The sequence below is a fragment of the Acromyrmex echinatior genome, chromosome 15 (genome assembly GCF_024713525.1).
Source record: "Acromyrmex echinatior isolate Ae372 chromosome 15, ASM2471352v2, whole genome shotgun sequence".
Taxonomy (NCBI): Eukaryota; Metazoa; Arthropoda; class Insecta; order Hymenoptera; family Formicidae; genus Acromyrmex; species Acromyrmex echinatior.
In genome coordinates this window covers 4,821,086-4,844,647 of record NC_141866.1, presented here as the reverse complement: position 1 = coordinate 4,844,647, position 23,562 = coordinate 4,821,086, and the positions used below count along the sequence as shown (strand labels likewise).

Below are 23,562 nucleotides of genomic sequence, written 5' to 3'. Positions count from 1 at the left end.
GTTAAACAAAAAATTATGTTGCTGTTCGCTTATGCATATTAATTTGCAATCAATATTTCAATGGATCATATTCATACGGTCATTGTACATGGATAATATAGCGGACAGTAATAATCTTTTTTAAAAGCATTAATAAGAGAGAGCTTACGTAATGTGCGCGATCATTACCTTCATTGTACGCTCATTCTGCAGACAAGATGATCATTTTTTAATCGTGATTTACGGTTAAATTTAAGTGTATTACATTTTGAGAATTATTACTCTTAAAATAAAAAGTTGCACTTAATTTCTCAAAAACTTTCTCATGATAATTTATTCCGCGAATTTGGGGATATTTTGTAAAAGACAGGAAGAAAAGAAAAAAAAGAAAGACAAAGAGAAAAAAAAAGAATATGATTGTAAATTATGATAATGGCTTTGTAGAAAGTTCTTTATAATTTCAATCGATAATCTTGGATAGGATATTAACTGATCCAGGAAAAGACCTCTCGTTCTATAAAAGGATGATAAAATGAAGGGTAACAACCCCGTCGTTGATGTAATATGTCCATCGCCTTCCTAACGATAAAAATAATATTATCAATAATCTATATGTATCTCGGTTGATCGCATTATGTACAGCGTGTGTATATGAATTTTACTGTAGAATGCACAAGAGGAACGGGCTGCGAATGCATAAGAAAACAGTTTGCAATTATTTTTAAAAATTACATTTAATATTTTTACACAATGCATATAATGCTTAAAAAATTTTTAAATTTATAAAAACGTCGTTTAGTGACCTTAGTATTTATTCTAGGGAATATTGTGAACACATATCTGTTATGGCGGTAGCTCTATGGGTTCAATCAGCAAATCACAGTCTCATCTGAAAACAGAAAAGCAATACATACCTAATTGTTGTCCATAAATCATTATTGTGAAATCTTATGATTTATTTATATAATGCGACAGTTATCGCCATTAAAATACATATAACTATAGGATATAAAATACATGTATTAGGTGTTGGAATTAATTCGTAGCGTTTTTAATGAAAGAATGTTATTTATTTCACATGAGCATTAAAAAATACATTAATGAAAGTACTTCCCATCACTTGTAAAACGCTACGAATTAATTCCAACACCTAATAGTAAAACTTACAGAAAAAACTTAATTGAATATCAAAAAGCTCTAGATACAGCACATATGTATCTTTATATGTGCAGAATAAATGCATATATATTATTATATGTACTGTACTATTAGGTACATTTATTTATACATATGCATTTAAAGCATTCTGCATATAAAGTATTATGTTGTATACGGAGAGAGTTTTTTGATATTCAATTAAATTTTTTTCTTAAAATTGCAAAATAAATACATGCTAATTGCACATAAGCGTATGTATCGTGCTTGTGAGAGAAACATAAATTATGAAAGCTTGGAAATAAATAATATTAAAAATGAAATAACCAATAAATTGATAAATAATTTTAAAAATGATAATTAAAAAAAGGATTTATAAAAAAGAGATATGTCAGATTTTACGTATCTATTATTCTATTGTAACTTTAATATTAATATTTTATTTATATACTTAATTTTATATTTTTTTATACAGAGAGAGTGTACATACTTAGTTATATATTTAAATAGTAGAAAGTTATAATAGAGTTTTTCTTATTTTTAGTTTATTTAGTATACTTTTATAGATTTAAAAATAGTATATATTGTCAGATTGAGAATAATTCAAAATCAACTGATTGATTTTAGATTAATATATCGCAGAACTTTTATGACAAATTAATAGCTGCATATCGATGCCCGAAGCAGAGATTTGTTTTCTATACGAAATGAAACGAGTTTAGAACACTGCGAGTTGTTATATCAACCGCTGCTCCGCCGGGATCGTTACACGACAGAAACAATATGGTGTACGTTCGAAGTGTAATACTCCCGTACACCAGTGGTAGGAGGAGAGGAAAAGAGGGTTGTGTCATAAGTGATTCGGTATGCGCATACGTGATGATATAGGTCGTCACGTAAATGCTCACGATGTTCGATCGTAGTTACATATATACACAGAGTGTTCAATCGTAATCAATGAAATAAAAGTATCCTGGAAATTGAATTAGGTCGGATATTTCTTTCTACAATAATGTATACTTTATATGCAGACATTATAACATTTTGAGGACGTAGTGATTTGGTCAATTTGCCAAATAATAAGTTTATGCATCGAGATGATACAAAGACCATCTCTAAATTTTTTTTTAAAGAATCATGATTTTTTTTTTTAATACTTGCCACTCTTCATGGCGAATCTAGCGCTCTTATTTGAATAAGAAATATTTTGCTAGAATATTTTTCCCTCAAATCATAAAAGAAAATCTCAATTTTTATTTTTGAGATATTTAATTTTATTAATTATTATAATTGGATAACCGTGCACAGAGGAAGAGCTATAATGCAAAATTCCTTTACGAATCTTATATACTTATAGAGTTTAGATGTACGAAACATGCAGATGCCTTCCGGGAACATATAATAACTTAGGAAATTCCTCCGATCGAACAAAACATGCCTCTTACTAAATCTTTGAGAACAGAATTATTTCTTTTATCTTTTTTTTTTTGAAAAAAGTAGTGAAACTATAGATTTATTTTTTGGTGAATGTGCTTTCGCCGAACGTCACGTCTCGTCAAGTCTAAAATACGGAAATTTTCAGAGACGTCACAATCCATTAACCACCTGAATACTACCGGATGTGCCCTTCTCAAAAGTGCAGGGGTTCGTAAATTTGCAAACTCGTGCGCGTCACGTCGAGTCTGATAAAGCGCGGAAAATTTCGAAACGCCATCCGGCCTCTTCCCTTGAGTATCAGGAAGAGACTATGCAGTCCGTAAACTTGCGAACTAATGCATGATGGCGTTAACTTTGATAGTGCAAAAATAGAATACAACTTTAATAAAATCCAATGTAAAAACGATTACATGTTAATTACGATATAACTCTTAGAATGGGTTATTTTTGTGAGAATTTTAAATACAGCAAACAAATTTATTTTATTTTTTTGAAAATTTATTTAATTTTTTTGAAAAAAATACTAAAAAATTTTTTGAAAAGTAGTACCTTTGATTTTAATTTATTTTCTTATATATTTACTGTCTTATAAGTGGCATTTACTTATAAGTGGCATTTACTTTATATTCTGCTTTAAATACTTATAAATATGAAAATTGAAATTTTCAAAATATTATAGGACGCATTTTTTACGCTTTTTAAATCCCCATTCACAACTTTATTCAAGAATGATAAGAAAAGGATTTACTATATTTATATCTCTAATGTAAAAGAACGCAAAAATATTTAGATTTATTTATTATCGAAGGATTAAATTTTTCAATCTATTTTAAATCTTCCTTTTATATCAGACTTTAGAAAAAGAAACATCAGCAGAATATATAAAGAAATATAATATTAATCTAGAAATATAATATTAAGGAATTTTCTTATAATTATAATTCCAAAAAATTCTAATTGTAAATAAGTTTTGTTTTTTTTAGAAAGAAAATAAAGCAGAAATTTTACTTGAAAATTTACCTGCAAATATCTGCGCTATGCTGCCGGATAATTTACAATAAGTTTCGAATGATGAATCATAACTTATCAAAGTTTGTCTGGCATCCTCGCACCAATTCCAAAAAATAATCTTCTGATTTCGTGTGATGAGATCCGACAAGAGCAATGCCAGGTTTTTCGCGACTGTGGTATCAATTCTGAGCACGTGCCGACCTTCTATTATCACGGGTAAACTTGTCGGCCTCTTATCGCACCTAGTGATATGCAACAAAGTGACAATTCTGAAATAACTATCTTTTTCAAACGCAAACAAGATATTGTAGAAAAAATATGAAATGCATACATAATATTGCTCTTTACGATGGAATTAATTTATTTGTATGGGAAATATTCTTTAAAATATAATTTAAAAGACAGAAAGTTTCTTGAATTAAAGATTTAATCTATAAAGAAACAATAATAATAATAACGAAATATTTATTCAATTTGCCAAGATATTAAGACGTTTAAAATTTTACGATATTTTACATTCTTTGGGGGACATTTAATCAGTGTACATTTAGTTAGTGTACGCGCGAGTCTGAATCGTTTCTTACGCGGATTTGCGGTGAGACTTACCACGACATTACTCGCTCTCGAAGGTACTCTGCTGCTGGGAAGCTCAGGGATTGCTTGGGCGATACGAAAAGCACGGTCAAGCCATCAACGATTCGCTCTTCGATCAATAATCCTGGCCGGGCCGCGAAATAGAGTAAGAGAATTAGATTTACCGCAATCCCGATGATCATACCATACTCCAAACTGATCGCCAAGCAACATAATAACGTCACTATTAACGGTACTAGATCGATTTCTATTCAACAGACAAAGAGAAGACGGTTAATCTTAAATGAATTGGATTAACTAGATAATTTATAACGAGCTATAATAATAAAAATTGCTTTTTTGAATGTTATTATGTTTTTATATCTTATCTACATTATTAAAAAATAGAATTTGACATATATTTGTAGTAAAAAAATAGCTGAGGAAAAAATTTACTACAAGAATTATATTTTTATTTAATTAAAACTTATTTTCTCATTTATTTTTTTATTTAGAAACATATATTTATTTAGAAATAAATATTACGATTACTTTCAAACAAATTTTACCTTATTAATGATTATTAAATAATATCGCTGCATTTATGTGTAGCATATTAAAACATCATACCTGTATTTTTTATGAAAAATGTTTTAATAATAATTAATTATTTAACTGTAACACATTATTTTAATTATATAACATATAAATATTTTAGTAATATCTTTTTGTTTTGAAGCTAATCGAATACACATGCATGAAAAACATGCACAAAAAACCATTTAAAGAAATAAGCTTTCGTGTATATGTCGATTGTGAATGTATATATAATCTAAAAAACTCTTAAAAGATTCTCTCTCTCTCTCTCTCTCTCTCTCTCTCTCTCTCTCTCTCTCTCTCTCTCTTTCTCTCTCTCTCTACATTCGGAAAAAAAATTCTTATAATAAATTTTCCTTCCAAATTTAATTCTCTTTCTATCGATAAAATTAAAAAATAAATGATCGAAAAGAAATATCTAAAAAGCAGCATAAATTAGAGATATTTAGAAAGTATTGATAAATAATTAGTATCTTACTCTTTGTTCTCCAAAGAAGAACGAAAACGTGCGTTTCAAACATGTAGAACATCGCAATCATGATAACAGCCGCTAACGTGGCTTTGGGAATATATTTAATAGTAGATGTCAATAGATGACATGCCAAAAGCACCAAACTGCCGGTGATAATACCACCAAACGGCGTTTTGACACCAGACGAATTGTTAATAGCAGTACGAGTGAAACTTCCAGTTACGGGCATTGATCTCACAAAGCTGCCGCATATATTACAAAGGCCAACCGCTAACATCTCTTGATTGGCGTCAAGAGTCTTTCCTTTCGCTGAAAATTTGCCGAAAATTTCCGGATATGTAAAGTTTTGCTTTATGAATTATTATTAAAGGAAACAGCGAAAAAATCCGATATCTCAATAATTTATAATATTCAGGCAGACGGCTAATCTACTGGAAAGGACACAGGAGTGTATTTCTCCCTTTAAGAGATCAGATTCTTTAGAAAATTTACGTTTTATTGTCCGCTTCAGAGACCATCGAATGATTTGTGACATTGATTTTTTATTAGATATATCATTGCAAAATTTAAAAAAGAAGTCATATTTTGCTTTATCGATGCAGTATTTCCTTCTATTATGCACTTTTAATTAAAGTTAGTCTCTTTTAAGTAAATTTGCTAGCAATATTTACTCACCAAATGCCTTAGCGATGGCGATGCTCTCCAAAATGGCGATGAATGGTATCGAGAGGATACTGCTGCTAAGTTCGCCGACTATTTCTGTGAAGGTATATGTATGGTTTCCGTTTATAATAGTAAACGGAGGTAAAGAAAACGGTGGTAAACCCTCAGTTATATTGCCCGTAATTTGGAAAGGCTTGAGATCATGAGAATATAGCTCATAAGCTATGAGAATTCCAACCATCACAACTATGGCGTTTCTGGCTAAGGAGATTAGCCACATAAATTTTTCGAAAGGAGTTCCCTGCTTTTTGCCGGGCAGTTTCTATTTTTTAAAATTTTATTTTATTAATAATATTTTCATTGTATTTTGAAAAAAATTCTAAAAAATATCCGCATCAAAATAAAAAGTGCACATTTATTAAAACATTTAAAGGAGATTCTCTATGATAATTATTTTAACATTTAATCTTAATTTTAAAAATAAGATTTTTTAAAATGAATAATTACCTAATTGAAATTTATACAATTTTTAAGAAAAAAAATTTATAAAATATGTCAAAGCGACTTGTTAATTTTTATGTTCGAATAAATTTTATTAGAGATAAAAAATGTTAATTAAGTACTCAAAAGTTTCTATTGAAAAAGTGCTAATAAAATATATAATTAAAATCCTTTCTAAAGACGATCATCTCTCAATGATAATGTTTGTAATTTTTGTAATCTGGTAATTTTTAATCAATTTACTTTGAAGAGAATCAGCAACATCATTGAGCATACTCCTAGCACTGTATCCCAAAGTTGGGTTTCGTTTATATGCTTAACAACATGTGAAATAGCATCGATGAAGGAGTCACTGCGCCCTTTAATACCTAGCAAGGTACTTAATTGGGAAGTAGCGATAATAATCGCCGCGGCATTACTGAAGCCGCAAATTACAGGCATGCTTATAAAGTCTACGAGAAATCCCAAATGAAGTATTCCCATAAATGTGATCACGGCGCCTGATAAAAAACATACGAGCACCTGAAAACGATTTCATTCGAAAAAAACCTTATAAAAAAAATTAAAATAAGATATTATTAAGACTTAAGAAACGACCATATATATGATTACATCAAATACGATAGAAAATCACGGTCGAAGTCAGATATTTCGAATAATACGATATATATTCTTTATTAAATCAATTTATTTCAATATGATTGCGCGCCAATAGTTATCAACATGCAATCATATCTGAAAAAACAGATTTAATAAGCAATTTATATATATTATTTATATATATTGTATTATTCGAAACATCTAACTTTGACCGTGATGGCGTTCTCTATCGTATTTCAAATAAAATACATATCTTGCAATAAAATCACATCCATACATCAATTATAAATATCATCAAATTTAAAATAATTATGAACTGAATTTAGCAAGTAATTTAAAAATAGATACAAAGCAAATATCAAAGAAATTAAACTATATTGATAAATTGTATTATTAACTTGATACGGATATATTAATAAAGATAATTATAATACATATTGTATATATATAATATAAAGAATAAAATTAAATATCGAAATATATTGAACGAGAGTTAATAAGAGTCACTTACGGCAATGTCTTCTCCCATACTGTTCACGTACTTTTGTACCATTAATGCCATTATCGCGGTAGGTCCTACCGTTACATCTTTGCAACTACCGAAGACCAGATAAACGAAGCAACCCATGAAACTGCTGTACAGGCCATACTGAAGTTTTCAAAAGTTCACCTAACGAGAGTTGTCTTTCCAACTATAGATTAGATCGGTTACTCGATGGAGACTTCCTCAAAATACTTATTTAATTAACCGAGTGAAAAATTGCGAGTAATTCCACGAGTATGCAATCTCCGTTTTTAAACTATAGAATCATCGTGAGTTTTAGGATTGTGAATGAACTTTTCACGAACTTCCAAAATTTTTTGTTTGAGAATTTTTAAATACAAACTAAAATTTTCTTTCAAATAGTTTTAACATTCTAGAATATAGTAATAATAGATTTTTCTAATAAATTTTTTGGAGAATTATCATTTACATTAAAGTACTAAAAACGATAACTTTAATTCGAACGTCATTCGCAGAAGGAAGTTTATATGCAGCAAGTACACAGTCGCAAGTGTATATGTGCTCGTATCGTGTACCCACCTGTGCCGGAAGTCCAGCCACTATTGCATACGCTATGCCCTGCGGTATTGCGGTCAGACCCACTGTCAACCCTGCCAAAGTGTCCTGCAGAAGTTTGCTCCAACTGTACAAAGGTAGCCATGCTAGAATCGGTATCCTCCGCAGGAGAAGCCTCTTGAGGTTGCAACTTTGAGAGAGTATAACATTCGGCCCTATGATTTACATAATAAATATGTAAAAACAGAAATGGTTGCAAAAATGATTAAAACAAAAATTTGGATTGTAATCTTATAATTAAAATCATATGAGGGCGTGAGAAATGCAAGCAAGTTCGATTATGTTCAGTAATAAACATTTAGAAAGAATAATATTGTGATGTCGATATGATGGATATCTAAAAGTAATAATTTTTTAAAGATTTAGAGATGAAAAATATTAATATAATAACTAAAATATGTATATTAAATATGTACATTAATATATTAAAATAATGTTTTACAAATTAATTTTTAATTAATTTTTTATTAAGTTATCATAATTTTTAATTAAGTTATCATAAAGCTTTAATTTAAAGCAAGATGTTAAAATACATAAAATTGAAGATTCGTGAAGATAAATTGTCCACGAAATCTATAAAAAAAGACACTAATTATATATTTATTTCCACTCTTATTAAAATATTATTAACACATTTATCGGTTTCGAAATACATTGACAGTATTTATAACATTATTATTCTTATTATAACTTATCATCACAGCTACTGTATCGTATCACGAATTTTAAAACTACTAACTAATCATAGTTACGCCTCTCAATGATTCGATGATAATTATTATATCGAAGACTGCGCAAACATGATATTAAAAAACTGTAGCACGTATAAATACTTTTTTCTAATATAATAGTCATATTCTATTGCATAATATAAATTGCACTAGAATATATAGTATATACCATTACATGGTATATATATATATATATATATATATATATATATATATATACTATATATTCTAGTGCAATTTATAAAATATATATATATATATATATATATATACAACTAAATAACGTATATTAATTATTTAATGAATTATACGTACACAGCGTCATGATTTCGATACGTTATTATTTTTTAATGTATAAATAAAATAATTTTCACTGTAAAAATTTTTCACACAATCCGCGAAATTGACATATATTAACATACAAAACTGTAGTTTTATGAATGTAAACTTTCGAAAGAAAACGCTAAGTATAGCAATTGCGGATAACAGACAGCCTATTCAGCATAACGCTCTTCAAATACTGACACTTTCAACATTCTTGATAATCCATTACGCCGAGGAATGATTTATCAAGTGCTTGATAATCAAGTACGTTCCAGATTGCGATAACATATTTAATATGCTATATGGCGATCATCGTGATAAGATTTTCTCAAACAAACGATAATCGAAGGAGACAGTCGATTTACATTCTCATCTTCGTAAAATGTTTAACAACGACATAATTCTTGAGGTATTAGCTCGCATGTCATGTCGCAATAACTGGCACTGTCAATATACTCAGTGAACACATATGAGAGTACAGATGTATACGAGCGTCACGTGAAATTTGTATAAAAGATCATTCGGAATTAATGCAATCTGTCGGCAATCTCTTTAATCGTTAGATTTTTTCTCGAAATTATATGTTCAATTCAGATGTCAATTATGAAACTGTATGTTCAAACGTGTATGTATGCTTTTATTCATATAAGGATAATTTTTTAAGTAGATTTTACATCTTATAAATCTATTTATGTTTCCAATTAAAAATTAATTGGAAACACAAATATTTTATTAAAAATATATTAAATGTATTTAAATTATTCTTTAAATAAAAAAAATATATTCCATGCACACACACATCTACTTTAACTTGTTAAATATTTTTATACATTTAAAAAATTATATTTTATATATACATATATATAAATAAAATATATATATAAAATAAAATAGAGAGGACATCCTATACATATAGAATATCCTCTCTATTTTATTTTAGACAGTTAATTTTCTCCAAAATTATTGATAAAAGAGAAAAAGGTTTTAGATTTCAGATGAAAGTATAAAATTGTATCCTTTTGGTAATTGTATCTAAATATTTTTATGCATAGATTAATAAAATCAATCAATTGGTATAAAGAAAATATATTGCTTTAAAAAAAAGTACAAGTTGCATAATCTTGGAAAACAATTACGTATTTTTTTTGCATCGGTTCATTTATCTTACTATTCTATGCATAAAAGTTGATGCTTTTATGCATAAAATGATCAAGATACAATAATTAAAAAATGATTAATATACAAGATATTTTTAGAAATCTATATTAAAATAAAATATGAAATATGACATAAGCTATTGATTTTTCGATGTTTCTACTTTAATATGTAGAAATTTTACATACATATATATATATATATATATATATATATATATATGTGTATGTCTATATAAGTATTCAAGATTCGAATCTCGACTATGGTACAATTATCAAACTTCTCGTCTGTCTGAAGAAAACAAAAAAAAAAGTTGCTAAGATTAATTAGTTACTGCATCTTCGAGATATCGTACGTATAGTAGCGAGATTTTCATTAATCACCAGACATACCGCGTCAATGATCTGACATATTTACCAAGTATGTACGGATGCTATTATACGCGACAAGACATACAGGTAAATAAACAATTATAAGATGAAATATCGCCGATGTCTGCGAAATTCTGATAACAGAAAACAAAGAAATAATATCATGTTAATTATTTGACATAACAATCAAGTTTTTCATTTCGAATTATTAGCATATATAAAGTTTATATACAATACAAATATCAAAAATTTTTCATTATGTAATATAACGTATAACTTATTTTAATTTTATTATTAGCGTATAAATTCTATAATGTAATTCTATAATGTATGAATATATGTATCATGACATGTGATTCACATTCGTCAGAGAATTTATTATTTATAATAAAGTTAAAAATATAAGTTATATATTTAGTTATATAATTATTGTTCTATATATAGATATATTTTTTCTTTTAGTTACAAAATTTTTGCTATATTATATGAGAACTATATTATTATATTAAAATAATTTCCTCGATACATTAGATTATATCTTTTTATAATATAAATTATAAAAAATATATTTTGAGTTAATATCTTCTTTTCAAAAAGAAGATGTACCATTTTTGCAATCAATTAATTTTTTTACAAAATCCTTAATAAAAAATTGGTGTAAAGAAAATATATTGCTTTAAAAAAAAGTACAAGTTGCATAATCTTGGAAAACAATTACGTATTTTTTTTTGCATCGGTTCATTATCTTACTATTCTATGCATAAAAGTTGATGCTTTTATGCATAAAATGATCAAGATACAGTAACTAAAAACACTATCTAGCAAAATTATAATTTTTCATGTACAATTTCTATTTATTTATATCTCATATTTGATCATTAAAAAAAAAATTCAACATCCGCAGTCGGTAGGACTCGAACCTACGCTCCCAGAGGGAATCTGATTTCTAGTCAGACGCCTTAACCACTCGGCCACGACTGCTATTGTGGGGATGTACTCTCTTTAATAAGAAAAGGTTTAAGTGAATATAAAATTGTGACTAAAATAATTTTAATATTTTTCTTAATTTTAAAACACAAATTATAAATAATAAAACATTTTGGAGCGAAAAAAAATGTATGATAAAAAATAGATTAAAATGATATAAAATATAATAATATAAAATATAAAAATATGCTCGTGAAGTGAAAAAATCGAATAATTAATTCTTTGTTTATATCATAATATGATATATTTGATTTCATAAAATGTCCTAACATATACGCATTACAAGTAACACATAAGCCACAGTTTGATTGATCGAAATCAGAGATAACAATGACGTTGGTATAAGTCCGAATCTACGATGAGTCGGTAATCTTAGAAATTGCATTGGCAATTCTACTGATTTCGACCAATCCCGACTCACCAATTACAAACTACTGACTCATTGTAGACGAAGCTTAAAAAGAGCGAAGCAAGACTTACTCGAAAGAAGCGATGTTGTTTCACCGAATGTTCTTCGTGACATTTCACGAAATCAGACGTGCTACGTGTTATATGTATATACTAGATTCTAGTAACTAAAGAAACGGAAGAACACAAATTGAGATAAGTATTTTTCTACTAGAGAAGGTCGATAAAGTAGAATACGCGCGATTGAACGTTTCGCATGTGTACTCTACAAGCGATAACTCGGAAACGTGGCATCTTTTATAGCGTCGAGCCTGCCTGGCGCTTGATGTACATACATATATACATACGTGTATATATGTTGACATCGTCTCTAATTTTTTCTCTAATTTTACGTGTATATATGCTGACATCGTCTCTAATTTTAAATATAGTACTGTTATGTAAGAGATAAAATCAGCTTCTAAAGAATAATTTAATAAAAAATCCATCCAATCTCTCTCTCTCTCTCTCTCTCTCTCTCTCTCTCTCTCTCGATTTTGATATTGAATTACAAACCAAAATTTTATAAATATTCTTATGTCAAGATAATAAAATATCTTTTTAAAAGAATTGACTTCTAATCATTTTATTGCCGGTATTCATAGTTGGTTCTTATTTTAAGACCGTAAGTAATATGTCCTAAATAATATCTTAAGTCGCTAATGTGGCCCTCTGATTGGTTCTGGTGGTTTTTTAAGACTGTACTTAAAATGGGGTCTTGAATATAAGATCTGATTATGAATACCGGCCTATATTATTGAATGATGAGAGGTATGTACAAAAAATTATTTTTAATAAAATTTTTATAATTTTAAAACTATTTTATAACGGTACATTTAGATTTTTTTCAAAACATTATTTTTAAAAATTACCTTTCCTATTTATTATTTGTGAGAATTTTAGAACTTTTCGATATGAGAATTAAATTTGTTTTTTAATAAATTTTTTATCTTTATTTCTTATTAAACAATTAAATTATATTTTGCTACATTTTACTATTGAAATATATATATTTTTTATCTTTATTTCTTATTAAACAATTAAATTATATTTTGCTATATTTTACTATTGAAATATATATGTATATATATATCACAGAGTTAACATTATTTTATAAAGAGAGAATTATTTATGTGTACAGATGACTAATTACCCTAGATGTACGCTAAGAAGGAGTATTATACAATAATGCCATATAAAATTATCTAAATGAAAATAAATCATTTAAACTACAGGAAATAACTATCATTCTTTTGATAAATGTGAACTTGAATTACATGAAATAATTTGAACTTTGCACGTACATAACATATCTGAAAAAGTGCAATGTAATTGACAACACATTAATTGCAATCTAATCTAGTATATATATATATGATAGTGCCGTTTTCCTGCCATTGTTTATCCTTGCTTTAACCTTGGAACAATTAATACAAAATTTGTTACCATCGCAATTATTTTTATATTTATATGATAAACAACAGTGATATTAATTAAGATCACTAATTATGAAATTAGATATAATTATAAGTGATTACATAACATAATAAAGATCGTAAGAGTCTTCAATTTTTTCATATCTGCTATCTTTTTTAATAAACATATTGATATTTTTATATAATACATTACATAACACATTATAGATATTTCTTAAAATTTGTTAATGTGGCTTAATACTTCTAGAATACAGATTTACTTTATTTAAATATTCATCATAAGTTTAGTTAAAAAATTTTGAAGTATATAATTTTTGTTAATTAAATTAATATTAGACTTTACGTCTAATATTTAATCTTCCCTATTTCAAGCATTTACAAATGTTAAACTGTCAGAAAGATTTATAATTACATAATGCGCATATATAAAAAAAATACGCGCGCGCGCGTGTGTATGTATGTAATGTGTAATGTGTAATGTGTATAGAATGGACCAAAAGTCTGGATATAGTAAAAGATCTCATAAAACCATTTTTAAGAAAAATGTTTCATACGAAAGATGTAGAGTTTGAATAATGCATCAAATGGCAAAACTTATTTGACATTGAGTGTAAGTACGAAGGAACTTTCAATTTCAAAATATTTAATAGAAACTCTCAATCATTATTCTTGTAGCTGATATCAAGATCTTTTGAAAATATACAATGAAACTTTTTTTATTAAGTTAGATTTGATACAAACATGTGCAGTTTGTTTTGATGAATTATTAATAAAATTTCACTGACATAACAGAGAAAGGAGTGATACAAAATATTATAGGGAAAATCCAGAAATTAATATAAATTACGTATCACAAAGGATGAATTGCTTTGGCAACCTCCTTTTGGTACCAGACGAATGGTTAAAGTGTTGAACTGGTAATCCAATATATGTTCTGCATGTATATGGGTTTGAGAATCTCATATCCTCGTCCGCTTTTTGATTCGCGATGGATTCTCTCCTCCTATCCAAAGTTACTACACGATAATTTGTCCAGAAATACAATAGGGAAATTTGTATAATTTTGTATAGTTCTCCTAATGTACTTTTACGTAATAAATTATCATATGTTACTCTGGACAGGAGAGACTATCGTGAACTAACAAAAAGCGAACGACGAGGATGGGATTCGAACCCATGCGTGCAGAGCACATTGGATTAGCAGTCCAACGCCTTAACCACTCGGCCACCTCGTCTGGTGTCAAAAAGAAATGCGCTTGTCAAAGCAGCTCATTCATTGTAATATCATACATAATTGAAATTATATAAATAATGTATGTAAATAAGGTTTTTACAACAAATCCTGCCCTGAAATCTGAAAGTGTACAAAAGAATTAATTTATATATTAAGAACTTTATTTTTTAATTTAAGAATTTAATTTATATATGTATAATAAATTTATAATATTTTTTCGTTTTAATATTTTATGCATAATTAATATAGCATTGTTAAAACGAATTAATATAAATTTAAATTACTTTATGAAAATAATTCATAACACACGCCCGCGCACCCACACACATACACACACACACACAGACAGAGAGAGAGAGAGAGAGAGAGAGAGAGAGAGAGAGAGAGAGAGAGAGAGAGAGAGGGAGACAGAGAGGGAGAGAACTCCACTTTAATCTATCCAGTAGAATATCTTAAAATCCTTAAAATCTTCATTTAAGAAAAATATTTCAGACTAAAGTTGCTCAGTTATAAGGGAGAAATAAGAAGATGATGCCCTTAGTTAACCTTGAGAAGATAATTCTTATATTCCAGTCAGAAATGATAATGGAAGCGACATCGATTCGATGTCGATTCCATTATCATTTCTGATTGAGTAAGAGTCTTATAAGGTCAAGGTTATCTAAATTTGTTTAATAAAGTAATATATATTTTACTGTATAAAAATATAATATAATATCTGAATTCAAAAAGTTGAATACAAAATAATAATGTAAAACAACAACAAAATTTTTTTCCAATTTTTTTTACAACTGATTTATTAGGAGAACTTTGGTGTTGGCATGAAATACCCGCGATGCAGACGGAGAGTTAATATTTCATATCAATATTTGTTAGAATAAAGTATAAAATGTCTCGTAAACTATTGATTTTTTAGTATCTTAATATTTTATATACGGAATAATTAGACAAATCGATATTATATATAAAAACAACATTAAGTAAAGAAAATATATAATTTTTTTAAAATTATAGGTAACCTTGACTTGACCTTAAGGATATCTTCTCAAGGTTAATCAAGGTCATCTTCTTTTTCTCTTGTAATTGAGCAACTTTTGTCTGAAATATTTTTGTTCTTAAACTTAAGAATTTTGAGATATTTTACTGGATTAAAATGGATCTATATTACACATATACACACACACACGCGCGCGCGCGCGCGCGCACGTACGCACATATATATATGTATGTATGTGTGTGTATATGTATATATATATATATATATATATAATGTATATTATAATAATATTTCTACATTATTCTATATTTATTACATATTATATATACATATATATATATATATAATGTATAATTTTTTCTAAAATTCTTTGACAGTCTTGTTTTCAATTTTCTCGTAGCAAAATTATCGATATCATTATTTATTAATTATTTTTCTCATTTTATCAAGATTTAATATCATATTTTAATAGAAATCTATTTGGAACTTTCATTTCAAAATAAAGTTTATTTAAATTTAACTGAAAAATACGATTTTGTTAATTATTTGTTTGTAGCAGAATTTAAAAAAAAAACATTTTATTCTTTGTAACTTTTATGTTAAAAGCTATAAAGAAAATACCTTAATATCTTTATGAAAGAAACATTCACCTAAGTTTGGCTAAAAGTTTGTAACTTATAAGGAAGTACATTTAATGATAGTTATTCTGTATTTATAGTTTCATTTTTATTGTATCTATCTTCGCATTTTCCATATGTAATCAAATTATCTTTTCAAATTTTGCTTTACTCGTTTAAAAAATGATCAAATTCTGTACGTAAAACTTCATCGTAGCGACCTCGAAACTTACGCAATCGCGTACAATGTGAGATTTGTTGGAACACTGTGCGAGATCCAATTGTCTCGCTCCAGTGACTACAAATAATTGGTACGATTGGACCAATTCCAATTCTAGGAACGTCTCAAATCAATTGTGATATTTGTTGCTTCTGATTAGAAATCGTCTAATGTTTTTTTCCATATCTTCATGATATATTTTCTTTAAAAAAGATAATTCTCAATATATTCGCCTTATAGTAACATTTAATTGAATCGATAATTGCAAAAAAAAATTGTTAAAAGGACACTAACTGTTGTGTTATCAAATAAAATATTTAATTATTTTTCTATATAATGATATATCCAATCTGTATTTCATTTATATTTTCGATGAAGTTAAATAGCTAATAAGAGATGAAGAGAATTATTTGTTTCTGGAGAATTTTTTCTCCAGATTAATTATATTAATTGCGTTATAAATATCTAAAACCGTTTATATTATCAAATTTAAGATAATCCGTGACATACAACACATTGTAAATATCAATATTAATATTGCCGGACGAGATAATCTACAAGATATAAAAACGATAAATCATTCTATTATACATATACCTACAAGTTACAATACGTGGTCAGCCAAGCGGGCTGTGGAAAATGCGGATGTGCTGAAAAACCAGAATTATGCAACCTCATCGACGATTCCGAAGAAGTAGAAGGAAGAAACATCAGGAATTCGAACGCTAACGGAAAGGTCGCAAGACGCATTGTCGTTTCTCGAGGAATATGCGAAACGATCGAAAATTTCCGAAGATTAAAATGCTAAGAATTTTCACCGCTTCTGCTAATTATGTATGCTGCTTGAGAATACCTTACATGATGTTTCTTTTTTACAATACTATTTTATATAACAATATATATGAAGCATTAATTCATTTCATAATGTCTGAAGTACATCTCATCTCAAAAATACATGAGAATAAAATTTTTAATATTTATAAAATTATTTTTTCAACACTTTTCAAAACTTTTCAATACTTTTCAAATTTATTTATTTAACAGTTAATAAGCAGAATGTTATGTAAACTGCATTTTAATTGCCAAAGCAAAATATGTCATTTGAAATAAAGTTTATATTCTAGATTACTTTTTCAGTCAGATAATAACGTCTTTCGCCGTTATGAATTTTTTATTTCTGCAAAATCATAAATGTTGTATGTAAGATAAACTGAGTAATATATTAGGTGTTGGAATTAATTCGTAGCGTTTTTTAATGAAAGAATGTTATTTATTTCACATGAGCATTAAAAAATACATTAATGAAAGTACTTCCCATCACTTGTAAAACGCTACGAATTAATTCCAACACCTAATATAAATCAATATAAAGATACAAAAATTACATTTATTTAGTAAACTTGATATATATGTTATAATAACAAATGTTAAAAATTTTTGTTATTGAGCGAATATAATAATACTTGTAATAAAAAAATTATCGTGCTTAATAAAAAAATTAATGCGCTCGTAAAAAATAAAAGTGCAACGTACGATATAAAAAAGAGTGAAATAAAGAATAAATTTCCTGCTGTCCTATGTAATTTCGAAGTAATCGATAAAATCGAATGATATCTACCAGAGCTACATGTCAAATAGCACGCGATTCATGTAATGCGATCGAGTTCCGCTGTAGGTATTTACATATGCTCACGATAATGCTCCTCGTGACAAGATTCAATTATGAGAATTCGAATGAACAGTACACACTTATTGATATATCCTTCTTGTTTTTCACATATACATAGATGTATGTAACATACGAAAGATGTCATAAAATTATTTTCTTTAACTAAGAAATTTGATTAATTCGAATCTGCATTATCTTTTCATAATTTTAAAAGTCTTGAAATAGATATAAATTAAACTTCAGATAACAGAGAACAAAACTTTTTTCCTTTAATTATTAATTATTTAACTAGTTAAATGGAAATCAATTTTTTATAATTTAATTTGAATTAATTATCATAAATTAGGATAAAAAAAATTATAAAGATTTTCTTATATAGCTATAAAATATATAAGCAAAGTAAATTATATATATGTAAGTAATATGTTGTATTTAATACCTTTATTCTTTTATCTGATTGATTTTATCTAATGATCGATAAATGATTATAAAAATAAGCAAAGTTAATAATAAAAGTTTAATTAATTTGTCAACTGATTTATTTTTTATTTGCTACATTTTTAAAATTAAATTAAAAAAATTGATTACCTTTCAGAATCTAAATTTTACGCCAAATACCAGTTCTAATGACATAGATAGAACAAAAGTTTTATGCAATTCGCACTTGCTTAATCTTCAGGAATTTTGTGGGGAAATAGCTTTAGAGCGTGAATCGAAGCATTTCGGGAACGAATTGACGTGACTGCAATCGTCATTATCGTTACCTTAAACGTCCTTTCCCATTTCGTACATTAACGAACGGAAGAGATAATATCTCGCGGAATGCGGCATGTAAGACTTTATGGTAATGAGATGTGCTTGCGCGCAAGCGGTGTTCCTATTGAAAATTGTGTGCTTACGCTTACGCAACTGATTGTGAGCTATACGTGAACGACACGAAGCGAATATGTACCTACTTGTTACAATCTGATATAACCATTATTATTTTCCGAATTATGTTACGATAACTCGAATCGTATTTCATTCTGAATCAAATAAATCGAATTTAATTGCATCTTTATTTTGAATCGATAAATTTTACTAAACACTTCGACAATACAATCTTCAAATCAATTATAATAATCGTTATGTCAATGTATATAATTATCGTTATCTCAATACAGATAAAATATATAAAGAAAAAACACGCTCATATATACATTAGATATACATAGATTCAATGTTTTTTTAAATATTATATTTTATATGTTTTATCTATCTTTAAATTATAATAATTGGAATAAATTTTTTAAATTAAATTTTGCATACATATATGTATACATACATAATATAAAACTTAAGATATAAAAATTATGTTAAAGTTTATTTAAAAATAATTCAAGAATATAAGATATCAATCTTTTACTTTGAAATTTTTCCATTGCCAACAACCTTCTGTTTTCAATTTATTGATACTTTTAAATTTTCATTAAAAAAAGATTAATAGAAATCACCATTAAAAATATTGAAGATAAAGTAATATCGCTCTTGTTTTTCTTATTATATCTTTTATCTGTAATTTGTTCTTCTATCTTCTAACAAGATAATGGACTTAATTAATTTGATTATGGAATTGTTTTGAATTATTTTGCAAAATTCAGCAATCAATCAAAACAAAATACTAATTAAACTCTGACTGAATTTGGATGATATGTATATTTATGTAATTAGTAATTGCATATATGTAATTATTAATAATTAATTAAAAAGGATCAATTAGGCTTATAATAACTATTGTTGATATTCTTTTTTAAATGATATTAAAAAATCTTTTTACTTAAAAAAAAATAAAACAGTACAGAATTTAAACTCCGTTTATACATATAATAATTATACAACTATAATATTATACAACTATAATGTTATGCAATATATTAAATTTATTAAGACTATTTTTCATATAAAACTTCAAATCTCTTCAAATATTTTTTTAATTTTTTACAAATTTTAAATCTTAAAAATATATATCTTAAAATATTTCAATAAATCAATGCAGTATATTACAAGCATTTTATTTCAGAATTCAGAGACTGTTTGACATAGTTAAAAAGATGAGAAACAAAAAAGAAAACAAAAAATTGAAAAATATACTTTTTTTAGATGAATATGAGAAAAAAAATGTATTTAACTAATTGCTAATTAAGTTAATTAAGCTAATTAGCTAAGTATGAAAAATCCAAATGCAAAATTAACAGGTTTTTTAAAAACTATTTTGTATGAAGAATAAAAAACATCTTTACCTTTTTATTTCAAATAATTGTTAAAAACGTAATTACGAACACCATCGCAAAAGATTTGTCACGTTACGGATATTACTTATACCATTATATCTTCAATATTACTCTATACTAAATAAAGAATTCTGAAATATTGTTCAAATTTAACACAGTAAATGTTAGCAACGTAGAACTTATTTTTTTAAAAGAACAATTGTCTATTGTTTATTGCTTAGATGAGAATAACTCTTTTAAGTATCTATTATTTGCTTGTATATTTAATTTTATATATATATATATATATATATATATATATATATATATATATATATAAACAGATTAATTGTAACCAGATTAATTGTAACCACTGAATAGTTCAATTTCACATTCACTTTATTTCGCATTCAGAATAAAGTTATTATTAAATTAGACTTACATTACAATAATTGTATTACGTTTGCGATACATATGCGAGTACATTATAGGCATGTACATGATGATGTAAGAGAACGGAAGCAATCGCGAGATAGTAAGCGTAAAAATCTCGGCTCACACATTAGAGGAAGGCTGTATTCCTTATCGCAATATTGCATGTCGAACACTAAATTATATAATGTCATCGTTTGTAAACAGTGATTACCGCATTCTGATGGAATGGTCAAAATTTTGTTGTATATGTGATTCCAAGTTTTCTCGAAAAATAAAGACATTCTTAAAATTGTTTATTCAGCAAAGCGAAAATTTTAACAAGCGTAATTTATATGAACGCGTGTTGCGAAATCATATTTTTCTTACTGAAACGAATGAATTTAAAAAATGCAATAAAAATGTAGCCATAGTACTTGCAGTATTTTGCATTTTATATTTAAGAAATACAAATAATTTGTGAATATAAAATAGAATAAAAACGCAAATTACTCACTATTACCCCAACATGCGATTTAGTGGAAAACCTATTTCCACAATAATGCCAAAATATAACGTTAAATTAATTATATATCCAATTTACATACAATAAAATTGTAATTTACATCAAATTATAAAACGATTTTCGTTTCATAACTTACTTATGTTATTACTGTATATTTTTGTATTAAAAAAGATTTGTAATTAATATATATTCCTATTGATATGAAAATATCTTTTACGCGGCGGTAATAATGATTCTAAACTTATTAAATTGACATATATATAATTAACATTATTAACGATTAGTAAATGATTATTTTTTTATTCTTTTTCTTCAATTTTATAATTTAAAAATACATCAACTCCATAAATACATTTATCGTTTAATAAGAAAGAGCAAATGTGTATAATAAAGTATCATACACATTGAAAAATATTTGTACGTTTATTAAAATGCAAGTGTATGCTGCATGATTTTATCCCTTGTTTTATCAATTAATATATTTTCATTCAAGATTTCCACTGGATATTTTTGATTTCAGAATCGCTACACTCTACTGCGAGCATTAATTACATAAAATGCACGATGTTACAAATTTTCATTATAATTGCATACCGATCTCAAGATCTTTGATAGGGTATTATTTTAAATTAATATTGTTTATTAGTTTTAAATCACTTGTATCAATAAAAAAGCGACTCTAAATCATTTTAATTGTTGTAAGCACGTGACAATTTTATTCTTTCCTTTTGATTATCTTTTTATTTTTTTTTTTTGCATTCAGTTGTAACGTGGACTATTCTAGCACAAACTATTCTACGTAACACGCGTGAATACAACGTCACATAATCTGATATATCTAATATAATGCCACGGCCAAGTGCGTGGCATTATTACGAATCGATCATCGTATGACACGAAGTCGTATTACTGATGTAAATATACTTAACAATATTAGATCTGGCAATAAAATATTCTATGTGTAGTATTTATTTATTATTTCAATGATATATTTATTTTATTGAGAGAGTTCTCACAAATTATTTGCTCGTATCCCGAGATGCTTTTTTTTGTATTCGACGGCAATTGAGACATGATCTAACAGGATGTGTGTGTGTGTGTGTGTGTGTGTGTGTGTGTGTGTGTGGTATGGTGTGTGTGTGATGTCAAAAGATGATATGATATAATGACGTTTATTTTAGTTTACTATTAAACGTCATACTTATGTCATCTCTTAATATTATTATGCTATTTGAACTTACAATTTATAAAGCTTTAAATTTTTAGCTTTTGAATGCCAAAAGACGTCGCATAATAATTACCTACAGTCATTTGAAAATTTATGAATAAGAATATATAACAAATGCATCACGTAAATAAGAAATGTATGCAGAAATTTCAGAGCAGAATGCAATATTTTAAAATATAGCATATTTTAAAGATTAGGGTCAGAAATTCTAAAATAAAACATTTTATAAAATATTACGTGTAAATTATTTAATCTTTTTTTAATAGTTTATTAATTGTTCTGTTAAAAAAATTAAATTTAATATTTATTATAATTTTTATTTCTTTATACATAAAAAATATGATATGTAACAAACTTTTTTCGTTTTGAAAAATAAAGTGTTCGGGGAACTATTCAGTTCTACCTCAGCGTTGTTACATCACTCCTTTTTTATCATTTATTGGACATAAAACATGAATAGCGCAATAAAACTGGCGCAACGTTCACCTATAGTTTTCTTATTAAGTAAAATGTAAAAAAAATCAATTATTCAAACATCTCGTCTTCCACGATTATTTCAAATATTTTCTAGAAATACGATCATATCACACGCATATCACAGCAATAGATTTCATTATATTATTTGATTATTAACTAATTAGAATATTTTTTTATTTAGAACATGAATTATGACCAGCCGGAATTATTGAGCAAATCAGAATAATTCGAATATTAATTGTAATTATGGAACAATCATACCTCGAGGATCTGCCAGACGTTCTTATTAACGTCACAAATCATCTGTGATCAGGATGTGCTCATATCTAAGAAACCCAGACGAGTGGAAAACATCGATATTCAGACGAGAAGTCA

General features: G+C 26.9%; 1 protein-coding gene and 2 non-coding genes across 8 annotated transcripts; all 3 read right to left on the bottom strand.

The window, feature by feature from the left end:
* Positions 1-694: 694 nt before the first annotated feature.
* LOC105145026 (sodium-independent sulfate anion transporter) lies at positions 695-23,539 on the bottom strand. Of its 6 annotated transcripts, none has more exons than XM_087413795.1 (10): positions 23,449-23,539; positions 8,073-8,263; positions 7,500-7,637; positions 6,632-6,910; positions 5,900-6,209; positions 5,231-5,533; positions 4,189-4,423; positions 3,592-3,824; positions 2,062-2,107; positions 695-868 (listed from the first exon to the last, which is right to left on the bottom strand). In XM_087413795.1, the coding sequence occupies exons 3-9, from the start codon at positions 7,614-7,616 to the stop codon at positions 2,079-2,081; spliced, it is 1,506 nt and encodes a 501-aa protein (XP_087269921.1). In that variant the 5' UTR covers positions 7,617-7,637; positions 8,073-8,263; positions 23,449-23,539; the 3' UTR covers positions 695-868; positions 2,062-2,078. The 6 variants fall into 6 exon arrangements, with proteins under 6 accessions (XP_087269921.1, XP_087269920.1, XP_087269923.1 ...); XM_087413794.1 differs by lacking the exon at positions 23,449-23,539 and adding an exon at positions 12,157-12,384; XM_087413797.1 differs by lacking the exon at positions 23,449-23,539 and adding an exon at positions 9,155-9,534 and having other exon boundaries at positions 7,500-7,658.
* Positions 11,589-11,670, bottom strand: TRNAS-AGA (transfer RNA serine (anticodon AGA)). Its single transcript has one exon. It is a non-coding gene; the product is annotated as a tRNA-Ser (tRNA).
* TRNAS-GCU (transfer RNA serine (anticodon GCU)) lies at positions 14,713-14,794 on the bottom strand. Its single transcript has one exon. It is a non-coding gene; the product is annotated as a tRNA-Ser (tRNA).
* Positions 23,540-23,562: the final 23 nt, after the last annotated feature.